The 27,485-nt window shown below is 44.6% G+C and overlaps 10 protein-coding genes across 10 annotated transcripts; 5 read left to right on the top strand and 5 right to left on the bottom strand.

Moving 5' to 3' along the window:
- Positions 1-65: 65 nt before the first annotated feature.
- Positions 66-1,446, top strand: GLAREA_04708 (uncharacterized protein; the record flags this gene model as incomplete). The annotated part of the gene is made up of 2 exons (XM_008087085.1): positions 66-639; positions 692-1,446. The coding sequence occupies 2 exons, from the start codon at positions 66-68 to the stop codon at positions 1,444-1,446; spliced, it is 1,329 nt and encodes a 442-aa protein (XP_008085276.1).
- Positions 1,447-3,746: 2,300 nt separating this feature from the next.
- On the bottom strand, positions 3,747-4,755 carry GLAREA_04707 (Histone-fold containing protein; the record flags this gene model as incomplete). The annotated part of the gene is made up of 2 exons (XM_008087084.1): positions 3,747-4,112; positions 4,159-4,755. The coding sequence occupies 2 exons, from the start codon at positions 4,753-4,755 to the stop codon at positions 3,747-3,749; spliced, it is 963 nt and encodes a 320-aa protein (XP_008085275.1).
- Positions 4,756-5,117: 362 nt separating this feature from the next.
- GLAREA_04706 (Tetrahydrobiopterin biosynthesis enzymes-like protein) lies at positions 5,118-6,171 on the top strand (the record flags this gene model as incomplete). Its single annotated transcript, XM_008087083.1, has 3 exons — positions 5,118-5,460; positions 5,508-5,812; positions 5,863-6,171. The coding sequence occupies 3 exons, from the start codon at positions 5,118-5,120 to the stop codon at positions 6,169-6,171; spliced, it is 957 nt and encodes a 318-aa protein (XP_008085274.1).
- Positions 6,172-6,383: 212 nt separating this feature from the next.
- GLAREA_04705 (P-loop containing nucleoside triphosphate hydrolase) lies at positions 6,384-7,101 on the bottom strand (the record flags this gene model as incomplete). The annotated part of the gene is made up of 3 exons (XM_008087082.1): positions 6,384-6,822; positions 6,888-7,027; positions 7,078-7,101. The coding sequence occupies 3 exons, from the start codon at positions 7,099-7,101 to the stop codon at positions 6,384-6,386; spliced, it is 603 nt and encodes a 200-aa protein (XP_008085273.1).
- Positions 7,102-7,755: 654 nt separating this feature from the next.
- Positions 7,756-9,191, top strand: GLAREA_04704 (Histone-fold containing protein; the record flags this gene model as incomplete). Its single annotated transcript, XM_008087081.1, has 2 exons — positions 7,756-8,140; positions 8,188-9,191. 2 exons carry the CDS (start codon positions 7,756-7,758, stop codon positions 9,189-9,191), a joined length of 1,389 nt encoding a protein of 462 aa, XP_008085272.1.
- A 701-nt stretch (positions 9,192-9,892) lies between these two features.
- Positions 9,893-12,159, top strand: GLAREA_04703 (uncharacterized protein; the record flags this gene model as incomplete). The annotated part of the gene is made up of 2 exons (XM_008087080.1): positions 9,893-9,901; positions 10,009-12,159. The coding sequence occupies 2 exons, from the start codon at positions 9,893-9,895 to the stop codon at positions 12,157-12,159; spliced, it is 2,160 nt and encodes a 719-aa protein (XP_008085271.1).
- Positions 12,160-13,529: 1,370 nt separating this feature from the next.
- On the bottom strand, positions 13,530-15,621 carry GLAREA_04702 (Seven-hairpin glycosidase; the record flags this gene model as incomplete). Its single annotated transcript, XM_008087079.1, has 6 exons — positions 13,530-13,566; positions 13,617-13,874; positions 13,946-14,436; positions 14,484-14,793; positions 14,841-15,511; positions 15,571-15,621. 6 exons carry the CDS (start codon positions 15,619-15,621, stop codon positions 13,530-13,532), a joined length of 1,818 nt encoding a protein of 605 aa, XP_008085270.1.
- A 694-nt stretch (positions 15,622-16,315) lies between these two features.
- GLAREA_04701 (Fucose-specific lectin) lies at positions 16,316-17,902 on the bottom strand (the record flags this gene model as incomplete). Its single annotated transcript, XM_008087078.1, has 3 exons — positions 16,316-16,722; positions 16,772-17,189; positions 17,237-17,902. 3 exons carry the CDS (start codon positions 17,900-17,902, stop codon positions 16,316-16,318), a joined length of 1,491 nt encoding a protein of 496 aa, XP_008085269.1.
- A 1,412-nt stretch (positions 17,903-19,314) lies between these two features.
- GLAREA_04700 (Ribonuclease H-like protein) lies at positions 19,315-19,590 on the top strand (the record flags this gene model as incomplete). The annotated part of the gene is made up of 1 exon (XM_008087077.1): positions 19,315-19,590. The coding sequence occupies one exon, from the start codon at positions 19,315-19,317 to the stop codon at positions 19,588-19,590; it is 276 nt and encodes a 91-aa protein (XP_008085268.1).
- Positions 19,591-20,593: 1,003 nt separating this feature from the next.
- On the bottom strand, positions 20,594-21,766 carry GLAREA_04699 (uncharacterized protein; the record flags this gene model as incomplete). Its single annotated transcript, XM_008087076.1, has 1 exon — positions 20,594-21,766. One exon carries the CDS (start codon positions 21,764-21,766, stop codon positions 20,594-20,596), a length of 1,173 nt encoding a protein of 390 aa, XP_008085267.1.
- Between the last annotated feature and the right edge of the window lie 5,719 nt (positions 21,767-27,485).

Here is a 27,485-nt window from a genome sequence, read left to right as displayed (position 1 = left end):
CTTTTCATCTCTTCATAAATTTCTTAGCACTTTTGATACCCTTCCATTAACACAATCTATCCACAATGTCTTCCTCTCAATACCCACCCGAGAAAACAGAAGAACATCCTCCTCCCCAACCACCAAGACCAAAAGCCGCTGCAGGAGATGCTCCATACATACAACACCAATATCCTCCTATCCCAGTCCCACAATCAAGCTACGACCAGCAATATCAGTCAGTTCCTCAATCTGGCCCGGGATATCAGAATTCTTCAAATGTACCTCCACCTCAATACAACCCAATTGGAACAGAACCTCAATATCAATTCCCGCCACCACCTACTGGTGGTGGTCCACCAGGCCAACATCATCAAGAACAGTATCAGCCAACAACCTGGACACCTCAGTATGATGGACCACCTGTCATGACTCCGGCAACGGGGATAGCCACTGATGGAAATCATCATGGCAAACCTTCTGCTTGGGATAAAACTAGAAATACTAGTAAAGCAGGTTTCGACAAGCTGTGGAACGGTTTCGAGAAACTCGGAGTGCCAGTAAATAAACTCACAAATAAGATTGGCTCAGAGGCTTTCTGGCCGCAAAGCTTGGATAAGGAAAGTGATAAATGTGCACGTATTTTGAAATCATTTTGCAGTAAGTTAGCATTCTCTAGACTGTTCCCATTTCACAATTAACAATATTATAGAGGATGGATTCTACTCCGAGCGCCCAACAGACCCCTCCAGACCAAAAGACGGACCTAAAGGAAAACCAAAAGTCCTCGTCAAAATCCCAACCAAAGTAATCAAAAACGCCGTCGCCCTCGCAATCTTCACCACCATGCGCACCGGTCTCTGGGTTTCCGGCGCCGGCGGCTCAGGTGTCCTGATATCTCGTCTCCCAGACGGCAGCTGGTCACCTCCTAGCGGTCTACTTATCCACACCGCAGGCGTTGGATTCATGGCAGGCATCGATATTTACGACTGCGTACTCGTGATCAACACCCCCGAAGCCCTCGCGGCGTTCAAAAAAGTGCGACTTTCCCTCGGCGGAGAGATCTCACTTGCAGCTGGCCCGATCGGTATTGGTGGACTCGGCGAGTACGATCTGGGCGACCAGAAGAATCGCAAGCCGGTGTGGACGTATATGAAGAGTCGTGGACTCTACGCCGGAGTGCAGATAGATGGGAGTATCCTGATTGAACGCAATGATGAGAATGCGAGGTTCTATGGGGAGAGGGTGCCCGCGAGTGATATTTTGGCGGGGAAGCTGAGGAGTGTGCCGGAGAGTACGAGATTGTTGATGGAGGTGCTGAAGGAGGCGGAGGGGCAGAGGAATGTTGATCAGGGGATTCTAGGGCAGGTGCATGAGGTGCCGCCGCCGGGGGATATGTTGCTTGAGAAGGGGGCGGAGCCGACTAATGATCAGAAGGAGCAGTTTGGTGGGGTTAGGTATGGATGAGTGAGCGTGTATTGGGTAGGGGGTATATTAGAAATATTGCATACTGCGTTGAGTTATAAGATGAATGATACCCGAAAGAATTACCAAGATTTCAAACTCAATCTGAAATAAAGTATCTTATAAAATTATGACGTGAATTAAACTGAGAGCCTGGCTCTCAAGCTGTAAACGAACCCCAACATTTCAGAACAACTTTGTGTTTTCTATATCATCCTAAGCTCGAGACACAAGATATATGACGTTCAAGCAAGAGAAATAACGAAACATAACGTTTTTTCCAACTGAATAATTATCACTCAGTCCTGTATCAGAATCTGGTTTTCTGCCAGACAAACCTTTCTTGAACTCCTTCTTCACCAATAGATCATTGCAAACAAGTGTAGTTCGAAGGATATGACATAGACGCTTCAGATCTACAAAAAACAAAACTCCTCCATTAATTCACCAATTCAATTCTCAATTAATCGAATATCAATACACTTGGATAGTTCATCTATAGGTTGAAGCGAATCGTGAAAGTTTGCAACAGAAACTTAATATAAAAAGTATTGTCCTGCTAGAAGTATGGGATTCATATAGATATTTCGTTTGGCATGAAATTAAAACTCGGATTTGATTATAGAAGAAGTATGAAATACAAATGAGCGTAGTGAGTAGTGCTGTCAATAGACAGTTTGGGTGTCTGTACAATGAAAGTGATTACCACGGTTTTTCATTTTTTAACCCATCATCAATCTATGTATTCTTAATCTCTATTAATGGTAGTACAGTGGTAATTATGTAGTTGGACACCATGATTTGGGACTTTGAATGTAGCGAAAGATGAGCACCTGAACATCGAAAAATAAAATTATCGCTTGAAGGTTCACATAAAGACGAATGTTCAAAAAATGTTAACGTGGTAACACTTATATCGTGCCTTCCGTTCTCGCCTCAATATCAAAGCATATGACTCACACCCAAAACAAACACCTCCATCTCCCATCCCTACCACCTCAACTCCCGAAAACACAAGGACTCAGAACAAAACGCCCCTAAAGAGATAAGTCCACCCTAAAAGACACAAAAATGCGTTAAGTGAAGACGAGGGGATTCGAACCCCTGCGGATCTCTCCAGTAGAATACCAACAAACTGAGTTTGCTAAGCTAGGCTTGAGTCTACCGCCATAACCACTCGGCCACGTCTCCTATTGGATGATGCATTTCTGGGTCATTGTTCAATATAAAAACGAAAGTGAGGGTGTGGGGCATGAGAGAGGGCGAGGAAGGGAAGGTGAATGCGAATTTGGGATGGGTAGACACTAGTTGAAGCGCAAATTTCGCTTACCACGCATTTTTCAGATAGACCAAGTTGTATTTGTACGATTTTCAAAATTCATTGTCTTATACGACTGCATTTTCAAGACTAAACTTCTGCATAGTAAGGGTGAAAAGTACAGGAGTATATGGGGATCCTCGCTTAGCCGTCAGCCCCTATTGACCATTATATGTTCAATCTGTCGAGCTCACATAACCAAGTAGAGTCTGCAGCATTCACCAAGAAACATGTACCTGGAAGACGCAAGTAATGACAGACACGATAGCTAAATTTGACTCATGTTGCAAGATTGTGATTTTTCAAATTCTCACACGAAAACGCAATTCCGCACCCATAAGAAGACCACTACCCAAACCTCCTCACCACACTCATTTCAATCCCAAAATTCCACACAAACAAACTTCTCCACCAACACCAAGCCATGTGCACAGAAACATGCGTCATATTCACTCCCTGCGGCCATCTAAAACACGTCGCCATCCACCTCTGTCCTGGTCATCTAGGCCAGCCAAGGGATTGTCCCAATGGGAGATATAGGATCACAGAGCATGAGTATGTGGAAGCAAAGCCTGGGGAGTGTCAGGAGCATCCGGATGCGAGGTGTATTGGGCTGGTGTCTGTTGCTGGAGACTACGATGGCGGAGCGAGGCCGAGGATACATGATTGAGGAAGGGAACAAGGGGCGGGAGATGTGTAGCTTGGGCCAACGTCGCATGAGTGTCATGTTTGCGATTAATAAAGCCGTGGCGAATTCGCCCAGGATGTCGAGGCTCAAGCTCGAAAATGTGGCTTATAAAATCTTGAGATGTTGATATTCCATTCGGAGCGCCGCGTGTGGAACAAGAACTAGGGGCAGCCAGGTGCCAGGGACCACTTGAGTTGAAGGAGCTTTGATTGTTAGTACCGAGCTGGTAAAATGCGCTTGAAGCCATCGCATTAATATTGTTGTTATTAGAACGTGGATAAACCTGAATAAGCACAGTTACTTCAGTAACCTTTTGCCCTTCACGCGGAGACCAAACCGCTCGACGCCACTCTGCCGCTGAACGTGAAATAATCCAAGCTGCGCAACCGAACCGCCCTCCCTTCTCAATCTGTATCTTCGAATGGCTTCTCGTAGATGGTCTGGTAACAATGGTCCTCTTCTGGTCTCCTTCTCGGGTTTGACTGCATCCTTTGCAGGTGGGCTTAAGAACTCCCCTACTTGGTCATCCCCATTCGCTATGATCCATTGCGTTTGAATCCGTCTGGCATCTTCTATAAGCTCGCCAGCAAACATTTTGGCGATTGTCTTGACAGCTAATATAATGGGCGCGCCCACTGACTGTGAGAGTGTTTGGTTGATAATCTATTGTTTGTTAGGCACATGCCTGAGATAGTGGTGTGACACTTACTCTTCTCACTATAGGATCAAGTAGACGAGATTGTCGATAGTTTGCATATCGGTCTGTCTGAATTGGATCAAGGCCTCTAACGAGAAGCGCTTGATGTTCCTTTTCTCTCATCTTTTGTTCCGTTGTCTCAGCAGCCATCTGTATAGCTGTTGTGCCATTGCCAGCATCCTCTTCGTCTTCCAAGCTTGCGTTACTCGCTCTCCGTTTGTTGTTCTTACCCGCAGGACCTGATGTTGTTGATTGGACATCAGCAGCTGATGCATTATCATTAACTGTGCCCTTAAGCTTACGCCCTCGCTTCTTCTTTGGTTGCCCAACGCCTGCAACGCTACCGGAGACCATTGTATCTGCGCTGGGTGAGCGAGAGTATGCCGGCGTTCGTGATGCATTTTCGGGCGGGAAGGATGTTTGTCGCAAAGGGTGAGCAGAACCTGTAGATGTGGTTGACAGCATGGAAGCTTTGCGACGCTTTATCGCAGGCGCAGAGGAAGGCATATCTGTTTGTCGTCTTTTAGGTGGTTGCGGAAGCTGCGCATTAGGAGGATAAGGTGGTGAGATGGCATTGTTATAGCCGTGATTGTATGGAGGAGAAGCCATGGTGGCCGGAGTGCAGTGGATTGACGCGCACTGGTCGATTGTCTGTGATATAGAGGCAACGACACGTAGGTGGGAGATGTAAGAAGCCGAAGTGGTGTACAAAGACGAAGAGCGCTTCCCAGATGTGAATGTTCATGAAGTTGCAAGGCTGAAGCTCTCCAGCCGGGCTCCTACCAGAGGTCTGGATATTCGCACGGACTTCACAGGCGCCACAAGAAACTGGGGATGTTACCCCTGTCAAACCACAGTAGCGTCGTCATCGGGCAATCATCGGCGTTCCGAGGGAACTTTTCGACTCATTCAGCAAACAGCAAACGGAGAGAGGCTTAGGAAAGAAGTATAAGTTCATGGGACGACAACACATGGTTCAATTCAAAGACCAGAGCTCTGAGGAAGAGTCCAAAAACGACGATATGAACTCACAAAAATCTGCTTCGCCTGAGCACTCGCCTTCCAGCGGGAAAAGTAAGCGCAAATCTGACGATGAGGGGCATGGCGATGGAAGCTCGAAGAGGAAGAGAAAGTCCAAATCAGAAAAGAATTCTCAGCGCAAAGCCAATGGATCTGTGCCAAAGAGGAGGCACAGTATGAGCAAGCCTGCTCGAGATGCTCGCGATGATCCTTCTCCAACCCGGCCCAACTTGGATGTGGATGAAGTAAGATCGCCAAGTCCAGTTATCGATTTCGACGGGTTGAGCCGGCCAAGTACGAGAACGTCCATGGCTCAATTGCATTTTGTTGACTATTTATAGGCCTGGGAACCCGTGAGCGAAAAGAGGAATCGCCCGAACAAGCTGCTGCTCGTCTGCAAAAACTTTCCGGAGCTGTCAGAACAATCCTCGAATGTCTCGGCGAGGACCCAGATCGTGAAGGTCTCTTGGGCACTCCAGACCGATATGCGAAAGCAATGCTCTTTTTTACGAAAGGCTACCAAGAAAATGTTCGTGACATCGTCAACGATGCTATATTCCACGAAGGACACAACGAATTGGTGATTGTGAAAGATATTGAAGTCTTCAGTCTCTGCGAACATCATATGGTACCCTTTACAGGAAAGGTGGGCGTCCCGTAACATTGCGAAGTAAAAAGCTCTAACAATTTATACAGATGCACATTGGCTATATTCCTAACAAAGATGTCATTGGGATTTCGAAATTACCACGGATAGCAGATATGTTCTCGCGTAGGCTACAAATTCAAGAGAGACTTACAAAAGATGTTGCCCATGCAGTAATGGAAATACTCAAACCGCAGGGCGTAGCAGTAGTAATGGAATCGAGTCATCTTTGCATGGTCATGCGAGGCGTGGAAAAGACAAGCGCAACAACTATCACAAGTTGTGTACTCGGATGCATTGAGAAGAGGGAAAAGACTCGAAACGAGTTCTTCAGTCTGGTCGGACTGAATAGGCGGTAGAGATTTTGGGTGGCGGTCTTTTAGCATTTTGAGGCGTTGGATAAATGGTTTGGTTACTGCAGTCTTCAACACCAGGCACAGTCGGCGTTGGTTCTGGTCTTAACGCCATACCGTGTGGAAACAGCGTTTTATGGGTATCTATTCTTTACTCCTATTAGAATACTTGAAGGAAGTACTGTCTCTCCTGACTTACTACTACAATTTTCACGCACTTATAAAGTTGGTGACCACGTCCCGACAGTCCCAAGTTCTTTTCGAGAGCCACACTCTACCTCTTTGACAACAGTCTGTACTGCCTTCCAAAGAGTGCTTGCAACTTCTTCAACAGGATGACCGGCATCTATCACTACCATGTCTGTAGATTCCTCTTCACCTCTTACAAGTAAGCCAAGAAATACTTCTCGGACCGTCTCTTGTAATTCGCGCTTTTCGTACTTCTCTTCGCCATAACCAAGCCTCTTCTCCACCTCCTCAGCTGTGAGGTCTAAGAAGAGAACCCGATCTGGGCGAGGGAGTCCAACATCAGGTGATCTCGCCCACTGTAGAGAAAGTGTAGGATTCTTCTTTGCGGCACTGTATACCATACCGGAATAGTAATATCGATCACAAACTATAGTGTAGCCTCTGGATATCTGCTCCTTTATCCAGGCTCTGAAAATGTCAGAATTTTGTGAACGCTTCATGGCCAAAACAACCTAGGAAAGAAGGCTCTTTACATTTTCTCCCATCTATTAGCTGAAAATAACAGATGAATAGCATGATCTTCTAGATCTGTAGTATTTTGCAGATAGCTGTCTATCATTGTTCCGATTGCGGTTGTCCTATCTTTGAATAATTCTTCAGCATAGGCCCAATACTATGTAATCGGTAGGCAATAATTCTGATTTGCTTTGATTTAAAACTGACCTGGAAATCGAAGTGTTCTAACATTGTGACCTTCCGAATAGAGTTTGTCACACAGCAGTTTTACTTGGGTAGTCTTTCCGGACCGATCGAGGCCTTCCAATACAATGAATGCTCCTCTAGAAACTGGCCCTGAAGGCTGACGGAACGTGTATTGAAGGTCCTCAGAGTTCGCCATGTCTAAATCCGCAGGAATCTCAAAGAGCTCGTCTTTAGTGAGTGGTATTTTTTATTTGAATGGCTCACGGCTAGGGGCACTCACGAAGAGGAATCGCGTCTTGGGGTTGACGCGCCAGCCGAAGTGAACCCGCACCAGCTCTGGAAGCTCTGCCCGCAGACGGCAACATCACCAGAAAGACATTGCGAGCGCAAAAGACGACATCCCAAGGAACACGATATCGGATACTCACCCATACTTTTCGAATCGCCACACTCATTATCGGGGGCCGCTCTGCTGTTACTCTATTATTCTGGCGTTAAAGCCTCTTCGAAGTCACAGCGCTGGCTTTGCGACAGTCTGTACTAGCCACTCGCGGTTCCTCGAACGACACGCCCTTGGATGAAGTAGCTCAAACACGATTTTGCTGAGCAATTGATAGCTTTCCTAACGTTTCGCCGAGCTGGAGAGCCTACCGTACTTCGATTAACTTCCTGCACGACAACTCGCTCGCAGACGTCACGATGGGAACAGAACAGAAACTCGCCTGGAATCCGGACAATATACGCGATGTCGCGGAATCAGTTGGCATATCGGTATTGAATGAAGACGCAGTGCGGGCGTTATGTCAAGAAGTAGAATATCGGTTTGGCCAAGTCATAATAGAAGCAACACGATTTATGCATCAGGCAAAGCGGACGGTTTTGAGTACACAAGATATATCACAAGCATTAAGGGTATTGGATGTGGAACCTCTATATGGCTACGAATCTACGAGGCCTCTGCGATTCGGAGAAGCTTCCTTAGGTCCTGGCCAGCCGCTCTACTATATTGAAGATGAGGAAGTGGATTTTGAGAAGCTCATAAATGCGCCTTTACCCAAAGTCCCACGAGATATGTCTTTCACTGGTAATTTTAAATTTTGGCTTGATAGGATGATAGCTAACAGATGGTAGCGCATTGGCTCGCTGTCGAGGGTGTCCAACCGTCTATACCTCAAAACCCCACTACAGGAGAAGCGAGGGCTGGGGAACTTGTACCAAAGGGACCCGGAGCAAACCCAAGTCTTGCAGCTTTGGCTGGCAATGACAATGTTGCTTTCAAACCGCTGGTAAAGCATGTGCTCTCCAAGGAGCTGATATTGTTCTTCGACAAAATTCGAGCAGCTATCTTAGACGACGACCCAGATCCGGAGGTTGTATCGTTACGCGCTTCGGCATTTGCGAGCGTGCGCGCAGATCCTGGGTTACATCAGCTTGTTCCATACTTCGTCCAGTTTATCTCGGAGAAGGTCACCCACTCTCTTAACAATACATTCGTCCTACGCCAGATGATGGAACTAGCCACGGCCATGATCAACAATCCATCCCTCTTCATCAATCCTTATGTCACCGCTCTCGTGCCTCCGGTTCTCACATGCTTAGTCGGACGGAATCTCGGACCAGAACCGGCGAACAATCTTCAGGAACAATATCAACTTCGTGATCACGCTGCCTCGCTTATAGGCCAAATATCAAAGAAATATGCAGAATCGAGCATGCAGCTTAGGCCAAGGCTTACTAGAACCTGTCTTAAATACTTCCTTGATCCTTCTCGTACCCTTGGAGAACACTATGGAGCTATAAATGGGCTATCGACTATCGGTGGGCCTGAGGTCATTCGCTCAATCTTGCTTCCAAATGTGAAGCCCTTCGAATATGTCCTCACAAAAGCTATCAATGAGCATGGCGAAGCAGACGAGAACGTTCGCATGGTGATTGCTGCCCTCGTCAAAGCCATAACAGCTATTGGCGACTCCGATATCTACCTCGCGAATGGTATGAATGGTATCCAGGACAGCGAAGGAACTGAAATTGAAGAGTATCTTGGGCCCGTAGTCGGCAAACGAATTGCGCTGCTGAACGATCACAGGCTCAATAAAGCTATCTTAGAGTCCAAGGAGAAGAATGGTACAAAATGAAGCGTCCTTCCACGAAACTGGGTCATTTTATAACACACGGGCATTTTGAATTTAGCGCAGCATCAAAGGATTATCGGAGTTGGAGGGTGGTCTCGGCGCCTTTAACGGAATGGGGCAATGAAATATTTGCAGTCAATTGGGAAGATTTCCAGATGGGACTTCAATCAGTATCGGACATATACCACAAGATATTCGCAAATGAAAGATTTGTATCAGCCACAGCAGATTCTCTTTCCTTACCCTGATTCAATTCTCCATATATCTCTCCATCAATTTACTTTCTTTAGTTACCTAGGTCGGTACGTTACTACATACTCGCCCTGTCTTGCTGTCACCACGTGATTTATGCATTCGGAGAGCAGCTAACTACTCTCAAATAACCTGCATATTTGTTGCACCTCGCAGTCGTCGCCCTTTTCCAGCCACTTTTTCTGGCCGCCAGCCTTATTCTGATTCCTCAGGTTGCTCCATCGGTTGTCAGGCAGGCGTCACCTGAAAGAATGCAAACCACGAAACTACCTTGATGTCTATGGAAAGCTCTTCACTCTTCCTATCCCTGACTGTAAGAAGGATTCGCGACAGTGCTGCTGCTGGGGTTTTGTGGTTTGGAGGGGTATTTTGGGCTTGTCCTGGTTGTCCATTATTATCGTCGAAACACCTCGCGGGCTGTTTGTCCAATTTGTAATTGGGGAAGCGCACCAATGTCATCGGTAAGTTTGATCAGCTTACGTTCCTACGTGCTCTAATAGTGCATCATCTTCCTTGAACTCGGTGCTCGACTCGTTCACATGACTAATAACTTGTGGATATCATATAGTGCGAAACCTGCTGTTCAATCTTGAATGTCTTGAAAAACACCACAGACGAATGGACACAAGTTCAATTGGGAAGTCATGAGCAAGTGATGCGATTATCGACATGTGAAGATCACAAGAAACTTCTAGCCCACACGCTGCGGATCGACGATAGTATTGAACTGCCGAGGAGTTACGCCGTGACAAATTCAGCAAATGGGCATGTAATCGATATCGTGGGGCGCCGTGCCTATAACCGTGATTTGTTGGTCCACGACGTTCACCTTATTAGTGATTCACAATCATCAACTTCGATATGTAGAGGCCGGGTTCCTCATCGAGATTGGATCGATAGAAGCCTCCTTCAGGACTGGATCACCTCTTGCGAGAGACGGCATTCAAGGAAGTGTGATCAACATCTGAACACTATATCTGCGACTATTCGACCCACGTACTTGGTTGACACCTGGCTTGAATGTCTGGTCCAACCATGTGGAAGCGAGCCATACGTAGCTTTGAGCTATGTCTGGGGCGGTGCACAAGTATTTCGTACTCTGAAAGGAAACAAAGAGCTTCTAATGCGGCACCGGGCTCTTGCACCGGGAAATCGAGATGTGTTAATACCGAATACCATTCGAGATGCGATGCGATTGGTCCCTGTGCTTCATGAGAGATACCTTTGGGTTGATTCATTATGTGTACTGCAAGATGATGAAAATAAGCACTTAGAACTCCTTAACATGTCAGCGATATACGCAAATGCAACTATCACAATAGTTGCCGCCCAAGGTAGTGATGCAAATTATGGTTTGAGAGGCCTAAGTGGGATATCGCGACCCCGCTCATTGAACAAACCTGTTTACTCAATAGGACCCGCTCGTATATCTATACCAACGGTACCGCGGTCGTCTGGCAATCTAAGCCACCTCAGCACTTGGAGAACCAGAGGATGGACGTTACAAGAGGAAATATTCTCTAGGAGAAAATTAATTTTCGAGGCCGATGTCGTACGCTGGGATTGCGAGGTGGCCGTCTGGTTGGAAGATGTGAAGTCAACCGAAAGTCCACGCCAATCAAATCAATTGCCCGATCCCAGCAAAAGGAGCAAAAGGCTATTCTACCTCATCTATCCTGATGTGTATGACTTCGTGAACCTGCTGACAAACTTCAATATTCGTGAGCTCACATATCCAGAAGATGCTTTGAGCGCATTCGAAGGTTTAGCCCAAGCACTGAACCATTCGTTTTTGGGGGGGTTCATCTCTGGGCTTCCTTCAGGTTTCTTTGATATTGCACTGATTTGGAACGGCACTGACAACCTCTCTCGCCGAGTTTCGAAGTCTACGGATGGTGCACGTAGCCTTCCCAGCTGGAGTTGGGCTGGCTGGAAAGGTTCATTAAACCCGTGGATGTGGACTGAGGCAGCTGAATGGGTCAAATATTCAGACGACGCCTATTGTGGTAGCGCTGCATTTGCTACTCCTTTGACCAAATGGAGTTACAAGCAGTCCATAACCGATGTCGGCGTTTCAATACACAATGTCTGGTATGAATATCGGTCAAATTACACAGAAGGAGATCTGCCTTGTCCGTCAGGTTGGACAAGACACCCTGTATCCGAGTCGCCAAATAATGGTAGAAGCGTGAACGTAAAGCCAAAGTGGCAGTGGTTCTACAAGCACGAGTCAGTACCAGACGTAGAGTTTTGGTATCCTCTTCCCCTTGCACAGGAACCTGTCAAGCCCGCTTTGATTATTGCTCCGTTTATCTCATGCACTACGAAGAGGGCGTGGTTGGTTGTTTCTGAGCCGGCAGACACTCACTATCCTATGGTGTCACTCCGAGATGCTAGGGGGAGATGGGCTGGGACATTGCAGCCAGATGAATGTGGTGGAGTTGATGAGAGCAAGACTCAGCAGCAAAAGCTACGCGGCGCAAGATTAGAGCTCGTTGAGATTGTCACTGGATTTTCAGCAGATCATAATGCTGATTATCCCTACAAGTCTGGTATCCCACCTGAGATGATCCCTAAAATTGGAAATTTATACCACTACTACTATGTGCTATGGATCGAATGGGAGAACGGCATTGCCTATAGAAAAGGTATTGGTAAGATCTGGAAGGATATGTGGGAGGAGCAAGATCGTGAGACAATCGACCTGATCATGGGTTAACCTCAAGATAAGCAAAAGCTATTTCAAGCTACGCAAGGCTGACTTTGGAAACAACCCCGTACCTTCATCACAAGAGCGAGCTAGGACTGCCAGCTTCAAATTAGGATAATGAGAGTGAACGAAATATAAAGGGTCACCGAGGACAGAAAATGAACAGCATTGTTTCATCCCCACTGTGAGCATGCTTGTCAGCGAGTCGATTATGATTACAGCTACAGAAGCATGGTAGATATTCTTTATAGCTGAGCTACGTGTGATAGCATGTGTCATTGCATTTGGTCCTGGGGCTAAGTTATCGATTTCACCTCAGCAGTAGGCTCGACTGGATCAGAAGTGGAGCATATCGTAATCGAGACATCATTTTTTTACCTTCTATTGAAAGATTTACACAATCAAATTTGGCAAAGCAAAAGGGTATCTGTACTCCTAAAGCGCAATAGCTGCCATACAAGAGATCACAGACTGCTATATGCCAAGGGAACTTCAAAGAGATTGAGTCATCATTGATAATCTTAGGAAGTTCTCAGGACGAAGACAGGACCAAGCTCCGAGAGAACCAAGTGCCAGAGCTAAATGAATTTTCAGCACATCTCAAATGCAGGTCTTTCGTACAGCACTAGAGTGACTGGAATCTCATTAGCTTACCTTATATAACATCCTCACAATTTCAAATGTACCTCAAATACTAGCAAATCGTAGGCAAGCACTCATTTCTTGCCAACTTGTCACACAAACCGACTACTAACATCGATTACAGGATCTCAAATACTCACATACGCGCCTGAATATCGGCCATACAGTGGCACAAATTTAATCATTACTAAAGGCTGTGTATCAAATAGATTGGAACAATCCGAGGACGAAGAACTCCACCAATTATCTTCAGCAGTTGCAAGGTACCGCATGCCTTGACACCAGATCCAGCAACTCTCTGAATGCTCATCTTCCGCTGCGACGTCGAAACAATCTTCAACAAGAAATTATGATATCCATACCCTTTCCAGGTCATTTCGAGTGTCTTACCGGGCGAGCACACTGCAAGCACCATATTGGACATTGTGTAAGCCATAGAAAACAATAAAATTCCATTACGCCCACCCAAGTATTTAGTAATCACGTAGACTCGTACTGTGACAAGCTTGGGGACTACAGAGCTCTTATCAAGTAAAGATGAAAGCTGGCTTGAAAATATTGTTGGGAACTTCAGCCAACAGAATTTGTGGTTGATTTAATTACGGAAGATTTCGAAAATTAATTCTCACTTTCAAGCTCTGTATAATTCAAATGCCAATTTCAAACGTAAACTCCCTTAAATGCCTTTCAAAGACCCACAACTCCAACCCAATGTAATCAGAAGAACCCAACAGCGTTCACCTTGGTCTCCTCAAAGGATGCGCCTCGGTATTTCTAGAGGATAGTCAGCACAGCAACATAGATTGTAAGAGATTGATACTCACAAAACATATTCATCCAAATTTACAACATTCGGCTCACTGTAGAGCAGATAAAAGTATTTAAGCGTTTCCGCGAGCCAAAAAGACTCCATCTCATCCACCTTTTTGGGCATCGCGTCCATCACGTTATCGATGGCGCTGTGAGCGAGGTTCGTCTTGGTATGTGCCATGATGGATTTGAACATGTTCCACCCAGCGTTAGCCCAGTAGGGATCTGCTGTGATCCTATGTAGGATAAAGACGGATTCAATCGCTTCAGGTCTGGAGAGACAGTCAGCAATTGCGATCTCGTACCTCACACCTTTCGGGTAGGAGCAGGAACAGAAACATACCTAAGTAGATAGCGACCATCCTGGATACCAGTCATGCCAGGTGCTAATTTCTCATAGCCAATTTTGTACCGGACTCCTTCCTCATCCGCTGTTGAGTCGACTGCGTCAAGCCATTTTTGGGTGTCCCACGGACATTCGGTCTTATCTTTACAAGGTACGGCTGTGAAGGTTTCAGGCATAATACCTGAAATCGTACTCTTATAAGCCCAGACACAGCCATCAGCAAGCTTGGCTCCAATCTTGACTTCGTCTGGGCGGTTGAATATTTTACCAGCGATGGCTACCATTCCTCCTGTAAAGCATGAGAGATGCTGTAACTCTGGGTTGAGCTCAACTGCCTCTCCTGCCACTCGATTGACTGCTCCGGAAATTAGGATGTCTTCATCAGCTATGTTCATAGGTCGGAAGAACAACTCCTTCTTTGCGACCTCGATAAACTTCTCATACATTATTTTATATGACGGAGATTTTCCGCCAAGGATCATGAATTGCTGACTATGTCAGTTGATGAGTTGTTTTTACATGTAATTTAACACACCTTTGGTAGATATTCGTAAGTCGAATCTGCTAGTGCTCCTAGGGTATATAGTTCGCGAGAGCCAACATAAGGAGAAGCTAGTGCAATCGTTTGATTGATCTTTGAGGAGTCTACCATGGCTGGCCACATCCCTGGGAGACCTGTAACATCTTGCCACTTTTCCAGCTCATTCATAACTCTCTGAACTGCATCATAATATTTGGCATTTCCAGTAATCTGTGTCAAGCGTGTAAACTCCAATGTCAAAGATCCAAGAACCGCTAGCACGATACTTCGACTGGGTAAATGATCATTCGCGTCAGGATCGGTTCTGGCTGAATGTTAGCGTAGCCTACGTGGAGCAAGACCAAAACCTACGCAGACCACGTATAGTGAGGAGTAGGCATTCGATTTTCCGTATCGAATGCGGTATATAACACTTCCGCAAGCTCCACAGATTTCTCGACCAGAATTGGATACTTCCCATCCGTGAGATCCCAGGCTGCAAGCATACCCCCAAGGTGCCGAATCGTGGTTTCGAATAGATTGATCTGGCATCCCTCCTTGTGTGTAAAGTCAACATTCTTCAGCTCCGCCAAAGCTAATTCAAACTCGTCATATAGCTCCATGATCCACAGCGTATCCAACGTGTCTACCAATGTGGCCGCCCAACCGCAGAAAGGCGTTTTGAATCCGCCATTGATGGGCATCAATTCATCTTTCGCCCATGCCTCCTTCTTGTACCCTCCCCACGCATGCAAAAATGCTTCTCGAACTTCACTCAGTCGCTGTTCTCTCACCCTCTTTTCCCGCAGCGTTTCCACCACAGGAGCATGTTGTATCTTTGGTATCTTCTTCGACCCTCTTGGTAGGGGGATGTTGGACGAGACTGGGTATCGTTCTGGTCGAATAGGTATCGGAACGAAATTGAATTCGAGTTTCGAGGGGAAGAAGCTACTGTGGAAGAAGAACACGAATACAACAAGGAAAACCGTCAAGCCAATTCCTCTCACGATCTTCTTTTCAGGGCTGCGGCGTATTACTGTTGACTGCAAGCGGGAGTTAGTGTTCTACATCACTTGTCGATCCGAGCCAAGGGGTTTCCTACCAAAAAACCATCTTTGTAGCCACGCACATCTTCCTTGTCCTTATACCCCATGATCGCATTGGCTGCGAGCTTCTTGGGAATAACCTCAAATGTGTTCATACAATTGTCAATGGCGGTGGAGATCCCGCCAAGGGGGAAATGTCCAAGTGGCCATTCTGGCAAAACACTCTGGGTCGCGACTCCCTCCTCCCTTCATGGCGTTCACGCTGACAGCTCCAATCACATCGGGATGTGGGCGATCCATGGCACGTCCGAATTGGGGGTGAAACTGGGCTGTTTGGAACATCGAATTGCGGCTGAAATATGGTTCTAGGCTAGATCCGGCTAAGTGGCTTCCATTTTGGGTTTCCGCGTATTTTCTTCACCCTTTCCAGGACTCTCTAGGTCGATTCTTTTCCAAATCTCATCATCAAACCTACAAGCAATTCGAAGACGCATCAAGTAAGTTACCAAGATGTCAAGACCAACATCACCGTCAGTAGTTTCTAAGGGTTGATCTGAGATGGAGACAGTATTTCGATAGCGTGCTCGTCTAGCGGTCGATCTGGCAGGTCTAGGCCCATTGCCCCACAGGAATCGCCTCTTCCTTCACCCGCGGAGTCATTCATGATTCACAACACCAGACCAAGCCTACGACAACACCATGAAATCGATCTCAATCGACATATGAACACTTCAGATTTTTAGCGAACCCTGTTCAGATTTATCAACATATACATGACACACGATATGCTCGTGGAGGCACTCAATCTCGACTCGATAATCCAGAATCCCACGCCCCGTACAAATCAACATCTCCCATATCCTCCCAATTTAGAGTGTCATCCGCCATTTTCCAGCCCCTCAGTTTCTCCTTTGCGCCTTCCTTGATTACCGAAAATACTTCCCCGTTAGCTGTCGCTGCTACTGCGCCATATTCAACTGGATTGAATGTTGAATTAGACATTACTGAAGGATTCGCGTAGCGCCCTATCCAGTTGCCTGTGTTACCAGACCAAGAAGAGACAATTAGCCCTTTCGGACTGGGCCAAAGCATCTGGATCCATCGTACGAGACCTGTTGTCGTACTGTGATCAGATGAAGATGCTGAAAGAGGTGTGCCCGGTATCTCAGAATGGCGTACGTATGTTTGATCACTTGGGTTCCACCATGCTATTTTAGCTATCAGTACAGTCTTCTTGGATCAACTGAAGAAGCCTACCTGTCTTGTTGTCTCGCGCGGGTTTCCAAGACGCATACGAAATATTCAGAGTTTTCTTCTGGTAAAACAAATCGATTTCCATTAGACCTTGCGGCCAAGGCCGAGGGATAAGCGTCAGATCCGTTCCTTCATAAGGTTCGAGATTATTAAGCTGATTCAGACTCCACGTTCCGTCCAGAGAACTGTTTCCAGTCTGAATGAACCCGTTCTTGTCTTGGAATGCGATTATGGTTGTGTTGGAGCAATTTTCGCATTGTGCGTACAGAACAGCGAGTCCAGAACTCGGTAATACTTTGAGCTTCTCATCTACAAGCTTTCCGGGAGCCCAATTGCCTACCATACCTGCTCCAGGAATGGCTCCAGTGAAGATATGGTCGTGGAGTATGAAGTCTTCGTCGAGGTACAGTAAGCTGATCATCTACGTGTGGTCAGTCGAATTGAGATACCGAAGTGATTGTGTCTTACTCGTTTATTGGACGGGCGTGCGACCGCTGCTGCTATTGCAGACCCATTCCTTGGGAAAATTCCAAGGTGTCTCGCTCCCCATGTGCTGTTAACAGATGATACTGAGCCTTCGATCAATTCTCCTTTCTTGTCTTGATAATAAACCCTGGTTTGGTTGGTCCACTGCACGCCATCGGAGGTATCCCTCTGCGAACAGAATGAGAGCGCTGCAATTCTCCGAGGAGACGATGATTCTATCGTCGAGTTCGGCGCCGCTTGAGCGACATCGATTGAATCGTTCGATTTGATTGTGGGAGTATGACCCTCAGATGTGCTGTTTGATTTGCTTCTTAAGCCAAGAACAGCTCCAACAATTGTTACTACCACCATCATTAAGCAGATGGCGAGTCCACCAGCAAGCCATTTTCTTCGAACCCTTTGATTTGAGGTATTCAGAGACCCTTCGCCATCATCGATTAATTGTCTGGGTTGCAGGCCTTCACTCTCTGGTGTGTCGAGGTTCCCAGGTTGTGCTCCAACTTGCTTCTCAGAATCCCCAGAGAAGATAAATTTCTCATCGTCGAAGGAACTTCCAGAGCTCTCCGGTTCTGAACGCGAAGTGCCTCGGTGTAAGACATCTTGATCGGGGACTTCTAGTGTACTATAGTCCTGCAAACTAACTGCCATATTGAAAATTGATGTTGTACAGATACAAAAAGACCGGAATCAGAAAGAGACATAAATGTGCAAGATTCAGACGGAGAGAAAAAGAGCCTCGAATATCATACGTGTCATGGAAAGAAAATCATTACTTGACTGATTACCTACCTTTCTAGGTATCTAGGTAGGTATGTATACATGGAAACCACATGTTTAGGATCGGGAATAAAATTATAGAGGTGACAAATCGAGAGAGATTGGCGAAATGATGCCTGAAAATTGCCTCAACGCCCATCGCCGAAATCCTTTGCACCGCAATCAGGATTAGCAGATTATTTCGAGACAACAACGAGTGTAGTTGAATACATGCACGGCTGCGAGCTGCTTACAGACTGGCGATCGCGTTGATTATTGTTGTGCAAACGAAACAAGGCTAAGAGGGGCAAATTAAAAAGATGGACTTGAATGTCAGATTCTGAATATTGGGGTGAGTTGAAGCAGTTTCTAGACTCGAAGTAGCGACTGATAGTTTCGGGAAATGCTTCTTACTATTATATTGGGTGTCGCCAGTACCAAAGATCTCAATTCATCATTTCGCGGACACCTGCCTTTTCCTTTGTGTCTTCTATCATATCATCCACGATAGCAGCAACCTTCATGCACGATACAGCTAAGCTCTAATCTAGCCTCAAATTCTTGCTACGAATCTGATTGAAATCCAATTACCTAGCAATCGTCAAGAAGTTGAGATTTCCATGGCTTGCATTGATATTGTTGGTAGAAAGTTAAAAGTTGTATTTCGCATCGAGACATGTTCAATCTTGGTTCCTGCAAATCACATTTTCGAATATCGATATCTGTAATTCCTACCACGGATACACATTAAATGAGACAGCCATCGTAAGTTGGAATCGCCGGAGATGTCGGTGGGGCTTTCTTGGAGCTCGCGGGGCGCGGTTTCCGTTTTAGGAAATAGCCTCTTTGTCATTTATTCATTTCTACGTCTTCAGATCGCGCTCTCCAATGGAAAATCAACTTGACTTCTCTGCGGAATATAACGGGACTTCCGTCAACGAGGTGAACATACATTCGAAACGAACAATCTGATCGTCAAGAAAGCGAATTACCATCCGTCAAAAAGTCATCTCTGATCAATTAGTCGACTACGCCTGGTCAGTCTTGCTTTCTTCAGCAAGATGTACGGAGTTGTTTACCTCGATATCTACATCGACGGCGGTTGCAGAAACAACGGTAACATGGTGCGATTGGTGGAGCAGCAGCCGTATTCAAAGACGAGAGCGGAGAGACAATCAATGTTGTGACTGAATTCCTACCGCAAACCTCACGTCCGACGAATCAGATTGCCGAACTCACGGCTTTGATCCTAGCATTTGGATGAAGCTATTGATTGGGGTCATGCCAACACTTATCCCGAGGATATGTTCTCTGTCAACATCTTCTCGGATTCCAGATACGTCATCAATTGCATGGAAACATGGCTACGAAATTGGCGCAGAAATGGATGGCGAACTGCCAGTGGAAAAGTAGTCAGAAATCGAAATTTGATCAGACATGCTGACGACCTCCAAGCCGAGTTGAGATCAATTGGAGACTTAACATATAACTGGATCCCAAGAGAAGATAACGACGAGGCAGATTGGTATTGCAATGATGTTATGGGTAATAACTGTTACATGTCTGGGTTCCGACCATAAGTGGGAGCTCTTTGCTACTTGTATCTCTGCGTTTAATTGCAGTTCATTAGTAGCTTGTGGATTGGTAAATTTAGGGTTTGCAGACTCAAATGCAGTACGTTTCTCTCCAATCCGATTCAAATAGTTAATAACTCAACTTACAGAGATCATGGTTTATTTCTAGATTTGTGGAAGTGACAGAAACCCCGTTGGCTCATGTTATCCTGTCAGCCGTCTTAACGAGCGACAATTTGCATTGTGGTCGACTATTTTCACACTCAACTTCTTACGTTAGACTTTTGGAAGCGGGTCTTATTCATGAGCGCTGAATTATTTTGGAGGAATTTGTCGTCTTATATTGATGGGATACTCTCTAATGGTGGTGTCAATTCGAAATGATTCAGATCGGAAGCCTCGAACATACTGTCAAACAATCGTATAGAGAAAGCCCGGAGGCTATTTGCCCTGCAAAACTTTGCAGATGAAGTTATGGAGTTAGTCACACAACGTGTTACTACAAATACACAATTGCATTCTTCGTGTATTTCTGGCATCTAATTGTAGTACCTGAAAGGTTAGTCTCAGTCCAGGTGATCCTTCTTCCCTTAAATCTCATCACTTTCTTGCCCTAATTGGACGAAAGATCTTGTTGGAGCGGTCTTGTAATAGATAAATCACTACTCAACTAAACTATATCTAGTTTAGCCAAACTCTGGTATGTTAGTCGCTTCATCCATAGATGTATACACTCTAGCCTCCCTACAATAACTTATTTGCTACTGCCGGAGTGAGGTTCAAGGGAGAAATCCATGTAATCAATTGAGTAAATTTGTGCAAAGTCTTGGCTGATTTTATTTTTGTATCTCTTCAGATTCAACACATGTGATGAAAACTTGCTTTAGTGCATAAGTATGTGGTATCATAGGTAAACCCATCCTGAACTTGAAAGAAATCATATCTTATCTGCCGCTGCCATGAAACAAAAGCCCTGATAATTCAAACAAAAGAAACGATGAGTTTAAGTCTAGAGCTTGGATAGTCCTGGAGTTTCCGTCGACTTGAGAACTCCATCTTCCATCCCATTACCAGCCAGCTCGGTTGCTATATGTTGAAGTCCATGAAGATCTCCAGCTTTGGTGCCACGTAAAGAAACATCGACCCAGCCTTCATAGGGAGCATCTGGATGTCCATTACTGAAATCGATTACCCAAGCATCGTCTGTTGTCTCATGAATGAGAACATTTCGAAGGCTGACGCCTCCCCAGATAATGTTGCGTGCGTGTAGCTCCTGGACGGTTTCCGTAATCTGTTTGACCCATTTATCTTTCCTGGTCTGGCTGATGACGAGTGGTAGTGACCCAGTAGAACCTTCCATATCCCTGTCCCTGATTTCCTCCGAACGTTGAATCATCCCTCCGAGGTCGTCGCCAATTGAAGGTATGTAGGTAAGCAGAATCCCGACAATACCATCTGGACTGCATATCAGGCCTTTGAGCTCAGCCACTCTTGTTATTGAACTACCAGCTGACTTTTGACTTTTAATCTCTGTAAGCTTTTTGATCTCTTCTACCATGATCAACCCTTTCCCCTTTTTGGCGAGTTTTGCGATAAGTGTTTGGCCATCGATGTTCACTTTGTATACAGATCTATACAACAGACCATCAACGACTTCGAGATCCGAGACTTTGTGGCGGGGTAGCTTCATGTTCATGATCTCTGAATCTGTGAAAGGCTCGTGCTTGTCGTGGATGGGAAGGTCTTCTCGTTCGATGACTACCAGTTGTCCTTCTTTTGTAAGTAGTTGCAAATTGACTGTTTTTGGGTGCATCCACGAAGGCAAAAGTTTCCTATCGGCTGGTGAATCCATGTTTCGGGTAATAGTCTCCATCTTAGACGTGCCCACCGTCAAAACAAGTTCTTTGATTTTTTCACAAGTACGGCTGCATACTTCATCCAACAACTTTCTATCCTTTTCTTCGTCGCCATCGCACTCGGAACATCCTTGAAGCCTCGAGAGAAGCTGGCGTTCAAGGGATGTTGCTGCACCATACGCAGAAGGAGCCTCCGAGGATACCAATGTATCAAAAAGAATGTTGTTGTACTCATAAACGCAGTTGAAAGTAAAAAACTTCTTGCCAAAATTACCCCATCTCCAGGTTGCGAAGAGCCGTTCGGAGGGTATACCAAGACTAGCCATTGAATTTTGATAATAAATTTAGGCTCTAATTTCTTGTTGGCGCGGAACCGATGGGGGATCCGTCGGAAGAATCCGTTGGGGAGAAGCGTAAGTATGGAGAAGGGTGTTGAAAGATAAATCAAGGACGAGACAGTCTCAAATGCTGTTGTGAATGGATTGGGACACCAAGTATTGATACCATGAACAGAATTTGAAGGATTTACTGAAAGAGGGTGATTGATTATAACTTCAAAGGGGGAAAAAGGAGTCCACTTATTTATACTTGGACTGGGAATAATGATATCGCAGGCCAACAAAGTAGCAGAGTCTCCATGTAAGTCAAACCACACCGTTAGGTCATTTGATATGAAATTGACGCTTCAAATCGAGCCAGGAGGACGAATTACAACTTCTGTGAGTGGCGAGGTGAGTTGCCTATGTTGGTGATCACTGATCAGTGATCGCTCACCGCACTTCAAGCAACAAAAGAATGCCTTGCCAACAAATAGATGTATAACGCATTCGACAGAACACCTAAATGATAGATGGAGAGCAGTGCTCGTCTCGAGCGCACTGTTTTAAGCTCAAATTCAGCGGTTCAAGAATGTCAGGTGCAGGACAGGCCAAGGAAGACCTGCCCACGTGATCGTGATTGGAATCACTAAGACGCAGCGACTCTTCGAACGGGAAGAATGTTGGAGAGAGGCCTAGCACGTAAAATTGATCGTGCGCATCCTTGATACTCCCCTTTATCGGTGGCTGCTTATGGATGTTGATAGTAGGTATGTTGCCGTCCGACTTGAGACTCTGGTCAACCCAGCACGTGATCGTCGACCTCTTCTTCCCCATCTGAAGCTACCCCATGACAGAGGGATATTTCAAATCTAAAGGCCGCCACGGGCTGCTCGAAAACTGCGATGGCCAGTGTTTATGTTCTGTTTAGCGCCAACCCAAGTCAACTGTGGCCCGTTCAGACCAGAAAGTGTTGGTTTTAAAGTGGACCCAGGAGACCAGAACCTGGGCAAACCATTGTTCTATTATTCATAACATTGGACACAACAAGTTTTGGCAGGAATGTAATAAGATTCCGAAATTTCTGGACAGAGCGAATTTTTTGGCTACATAGGACGATGATTGTTGTCATCCGGTCCATGTCTTTGCTTTACACGATATCAAAAGAACACCAACAGGCGGCCGGACTACTTGTTGCAACACCAGCAAGCGTATCGCCCACACTTACGCCGTGGAGAACTCAACGCCACCAACATGTGCACTGAACTAGTATAGATCTGCCTCAGATATTCGTTCTATAATGAGTAAATGGCCGAGGTGGTGACCACGCTTAGGCCTACACAGCTCCTCTGAAAAGTTGGATTGCCAGTAGACCAATCCAATAAAAACGAGGGTCAAGGTGGTACCGCCTCTTTTGCTCTTCGGCTTCTTCGACATATGCGACCTTTAGAGTCCGGAAGCCTAAGGTCTGGCCTCCGACTTTTAGGTTAAGCATCTTGGAACAGGCGACATACAAGGTTAGGGCGTTCAAGTACTGCAGTTCGGTCTTATTTTAAGCTTATGGCGCTTAGGAGACCGCCAGGAATATGTTAGGGCGTGAAGGGTACTGTTTCAATAACTGATTCCTTGGATTTGAGATTCAATGACCAATGAGTTTCTCAAAGGGACAGTCCTTTCGCGATACGCCATCTCGTGCATATCAGTGTCCATAAATTCTCCTCGAACGCTAGCTTTGAAACAAGCCCAAAGCTGGGGGCCTGAGATTTCGTTTGCATGGAACTTGTTTAATAATCATTTATATTTAGCCATGGCTACAACTCAGGTATATAAACTCTCATAAATGCCATTCTGATTTCTAGACTCATGCACTTCACTTTCCAGTTTATTCCAATTCTCACATCTACACCGAAAACAACCTTTAAACTTCTTCTAAGTCACCATCTATTACGCTTACGAAGCTTTCATCAAGTATTTCAGTCACCTTCTTATATCCTTTTCAGATAATATTCCCGCTACCTTCTTCAGTATGTGTTCTCTTTGAGTTCATCCTCTCCTTCTTTGCAGCATGCTCCGTAAGGGTTATGCATAAAGAATATTTTGTGGCTCATTATGCTTACCTCTATTTACAGATCAGGCTCATCATGTGTCGTGAAATCCAAGTGATAATCATTCATTCATGTACCCACAAAACAAAGGGTGGTGTTGAAATGCTACGATGCAGTAATGGAGATTGCACTAGCGCCTTACGATCAAAGGAATATGATACTTCCCGTAGTGGTTGTGGTCAATATAACAACTCAGCATGCCAAAAGAAATAAATATACTTTTTGTCAACACAGATGTTGCTCAGAAAGCTTTGGCTACTTCCAGAACCTAGTAAGCAAAACGAGCACTTGACATAAATGCAAACCTTTTTCATACACTAACAACTTTTTAATTCAGACGTTCCAGGTAGAAGTGAGTGATTCGACATCCACTTCAGGCTCAGTGCTTTTTGGATTTAAGTTTTGGTTTCCGTGGACTACGAGTCTAATGGTTTTTGTTTGATGGATGGAATTTAAGTTTTGGTTACTGTGGACTACGAGTCTTATTTCATTTGTTTCGATGGGATGATACCCGTTTTTAAGGGAAGGGATTTCTTTTTTAAGGCAGGCTACGGCTTTCATGTTCTGCTGGACGGACAGTTAGACAAATTCACACTTCGACAGTTCGCTTGAAACCCCTTTTGACAATAATATTTTTCTATCACACAATCATTAAGGAAAATCATTCGGTTTCAGTTAGTGTAATTTGCTAGCAATATTATTTGTTCAAATAAACTCTTTTTATAGTGAAACATGTACTCTGCCACCAAGCAATGACCTTTATACATAGGTTGCTGAAGCTTTTGTGAATAGTGTTAAATGTAACCTTAAAATATAATTTCATTCACGAACTCCGTCTAGGTTGTCTGATTTTGTGAAATAAATTTCCAGCATTTTGGGTCATTTCCTTCGCGCAGAATTCTGTTTTGTAGATAGTAATGTTTGTCGACAATAATGCAATAAGGTAGGGGTTGGTTGCACTAAGCAGTCACTCGTATAGCATGTTCCTGGCGTTCAGTGAAGGAAAGGAATACCTAACCTATTTAAACTAATCATAAGTAGTGTGAGTAGAATAGAGTAGATCATGAGTAATGAGCAATTATCTTGAGTAGAGTATGAGTTGTAGCCACTACTCTACTCTACTCTACTCTACTCTACTCTACTCTACTCTACTCTACTCTACTCTACTCTACTCTACTCTACTCTACTCTACTCTACTCTACTCTACTCTACTCTACTCTACTCTACTCTACTCTACTCTACTCTACTCTACTCTACTCTACTCTACTCTACTCTACTCTACTCTACTCTACTCATTTCTTACACTGCTGGCGTTTACTCAATTTTTGAAACTTTTATCGAGCTCATGCTAAGCAACCAAAAGCCATGAAATTAATCCTTATTAAATAATTCATAAACCATAACCACTACAAGATCCTGTAAATCGAGTTGTCTGAAAGCTTAGGATGTTGTTGCTCCGGGTGCCGTGTAAAATGTCTAATTTTAAGATTATTTGTGAGAATAATGCTCAAAAGATCCAGCTACTGTAAATGTAAGGCAAGTTTAAGTACATTAGAATTAATTATGAGGAGGGAGTATTGTCAGAATACGTCTTGAGAAATAGAACGTTTCAAACTATAGTCAGTTTGTCACGTATTTCTGTCTCAAAACCAATCCAACTGTCTCCAAATCTTGTAAACAGGATCTTAAATGATGGTGTATGGAAGTATTTGTTTTTATGAATAATTCGAAATGGCAAAATATTTGCATGACGTCAATGGTGCAATTCCTAATCTACATACTGTCTTACATATCACACACGATTGAAGTTAACAAAGCTCTTTGATTTTGCTTTAACACTTCAACATGAACGCTTCACACTTGTTAAAGTTAAAACTGGTCATCAATTCTCAGCATTGCGTTTTATCTCATAAGATAGAAATCAAGGACTTTTCAGCCAGGAATTCAGGTTGATCGAGTGGTCAGCTAGTTAATAGCCCAAGAAAGTTACGAAACCTTGGAGTAATAATAAAAAAACGGCACTTTAGAAAACATATTTCTAGTCGGAAAGCACCCATGGGCCTACTTATGTAGCAACATTCTAACTACGTTCTCTTTCTAATAAATTTGCGAGTAAGATTCAAGTCTATAATTATAATTATATTTTGTCTTGGCTGACATCTAGGCATATTTTCACATCAAACAAAAGCAGTCAATTTTATAAACTCAATTCACAGCGCAGTGTTCCCCACAGTTGATATTTCGCAAGCTTACGCAAAGGAGCAAAGTAGATGATTTAGTGCTATTAATGTTAGGGGAAAACTTTTATAAGATTTATTAATCTTTTGGATCAGGTGATGGGGTCTACTCGTGAATTTTTGGAGAGATGAAAATGATATTTCGTAGAATATAAAGCGAAGTATGCAGCATTTTTTTTGATTATATATCAATGTCATTAATTAAATGAATGCAGGTAAGAATCTTACACAACTTCATTGACGGGCAACGAGAGACCTGTGAATGGGAAGTGGCGCCATGAACAATTCCAGTTGCCTAAGGGATTGGCTAAACACAAAAGGAGAGTTCAAGTCAATGGATCTCCAGAAGAGATAACAAGCTGATTTGGAGGTGAGTTGGCTTGTGATTTGACTTTTTCAATCCACATGGACATAAGTGGATTTCTTTTACGTGTGATCGTCGCAGAAAACTTTCTGTTTGAAAGAGAGCCCTACCAACTAAAATTTGTAACATTTCTTGAGAGTTCTAATGGAATGATAGGTGAGTAATCAATGCCGATGAGAACTTCATTCAAGCTCATGGTGAGTAATGAATACGAGCCAGGCGGCCACCAACGATTGGCCCTCATCACACGTGACAATGTTGATGCTAACTTCTACAACATGGCACTGCCCATTCATAAGACGATAAACATTTTGTGAAACATTGAGGCGCCTGCATTTTTAGTCTTTGTTTTTGGAAATTTGTGACTGTGATACTTCTTTTTGGCGGGGTTGGGGGGGAGGCTCATCAGACTTAATAAATTAAATGTAGCCAATAATCAAAAGGTTACCGACAAGAAGTCCTCCGATTGGAGAAAAGGCGGGGGCTTGATTTTATCGTAAGATTTGTCAGTATGGCGCACTAGTTTACGCATTGCGGTATTGTGGTTGTGGATTAATTTGGCCCACGGAGAACGTTGTGTCGAGTGATCCAGCAGCGAAGCGTATTTCTCTTATAAAAATAGCTTGTATTACATGAATAAGGACTATTTCTCTTTGGTCTCTATGAATTCTCTCCAAAAATTGAAGTTACATGGCTAAGCGCTTAAAACATTATACAAACTGCGAGTGGTGAATAGCGTGTAGGAGGTCCTGTGGTGAAGAAAGCCTAATGAAAAGCCAATTCTATCACATGAGATAGAAACCAACTAATATTAATTGAATTGTGCCGTTAGCTTGATTTCGTGGTTTAGAATGTAGTCATTAGAACCTCTTGAAACCGGTGAGTGCGGTGAGTGTATAACTTAGAGTTACTAACGACCTCTTCAAAGGCCGAATGTACTCATTCCAACTAACATTTCGTAGATCAGCAGATTATTGACTGTCTCGATTCGATTTGATATGTAACTATATAATAAATTCATA

The sequence above is a fragment of the Glarea lozoyensis genome, assembly GCF_000409485.1.
Source record: "Glarea lozoyensis ATCC 20868 chromosome Unknown GLAREA5, whole genome shotgun sequence".
Classification (NCBI taxonomy): Eukaryota; Fungi; Ascomycota; class Leotiomycetes; order Helotiales; family Helotiaceae; genus Glarea; species Glarea lozoyensis.
Note: the sequence above shows the minus strand (reverse complement) of the source record. Positions and strands in the feature narration are given on the sequence as shown.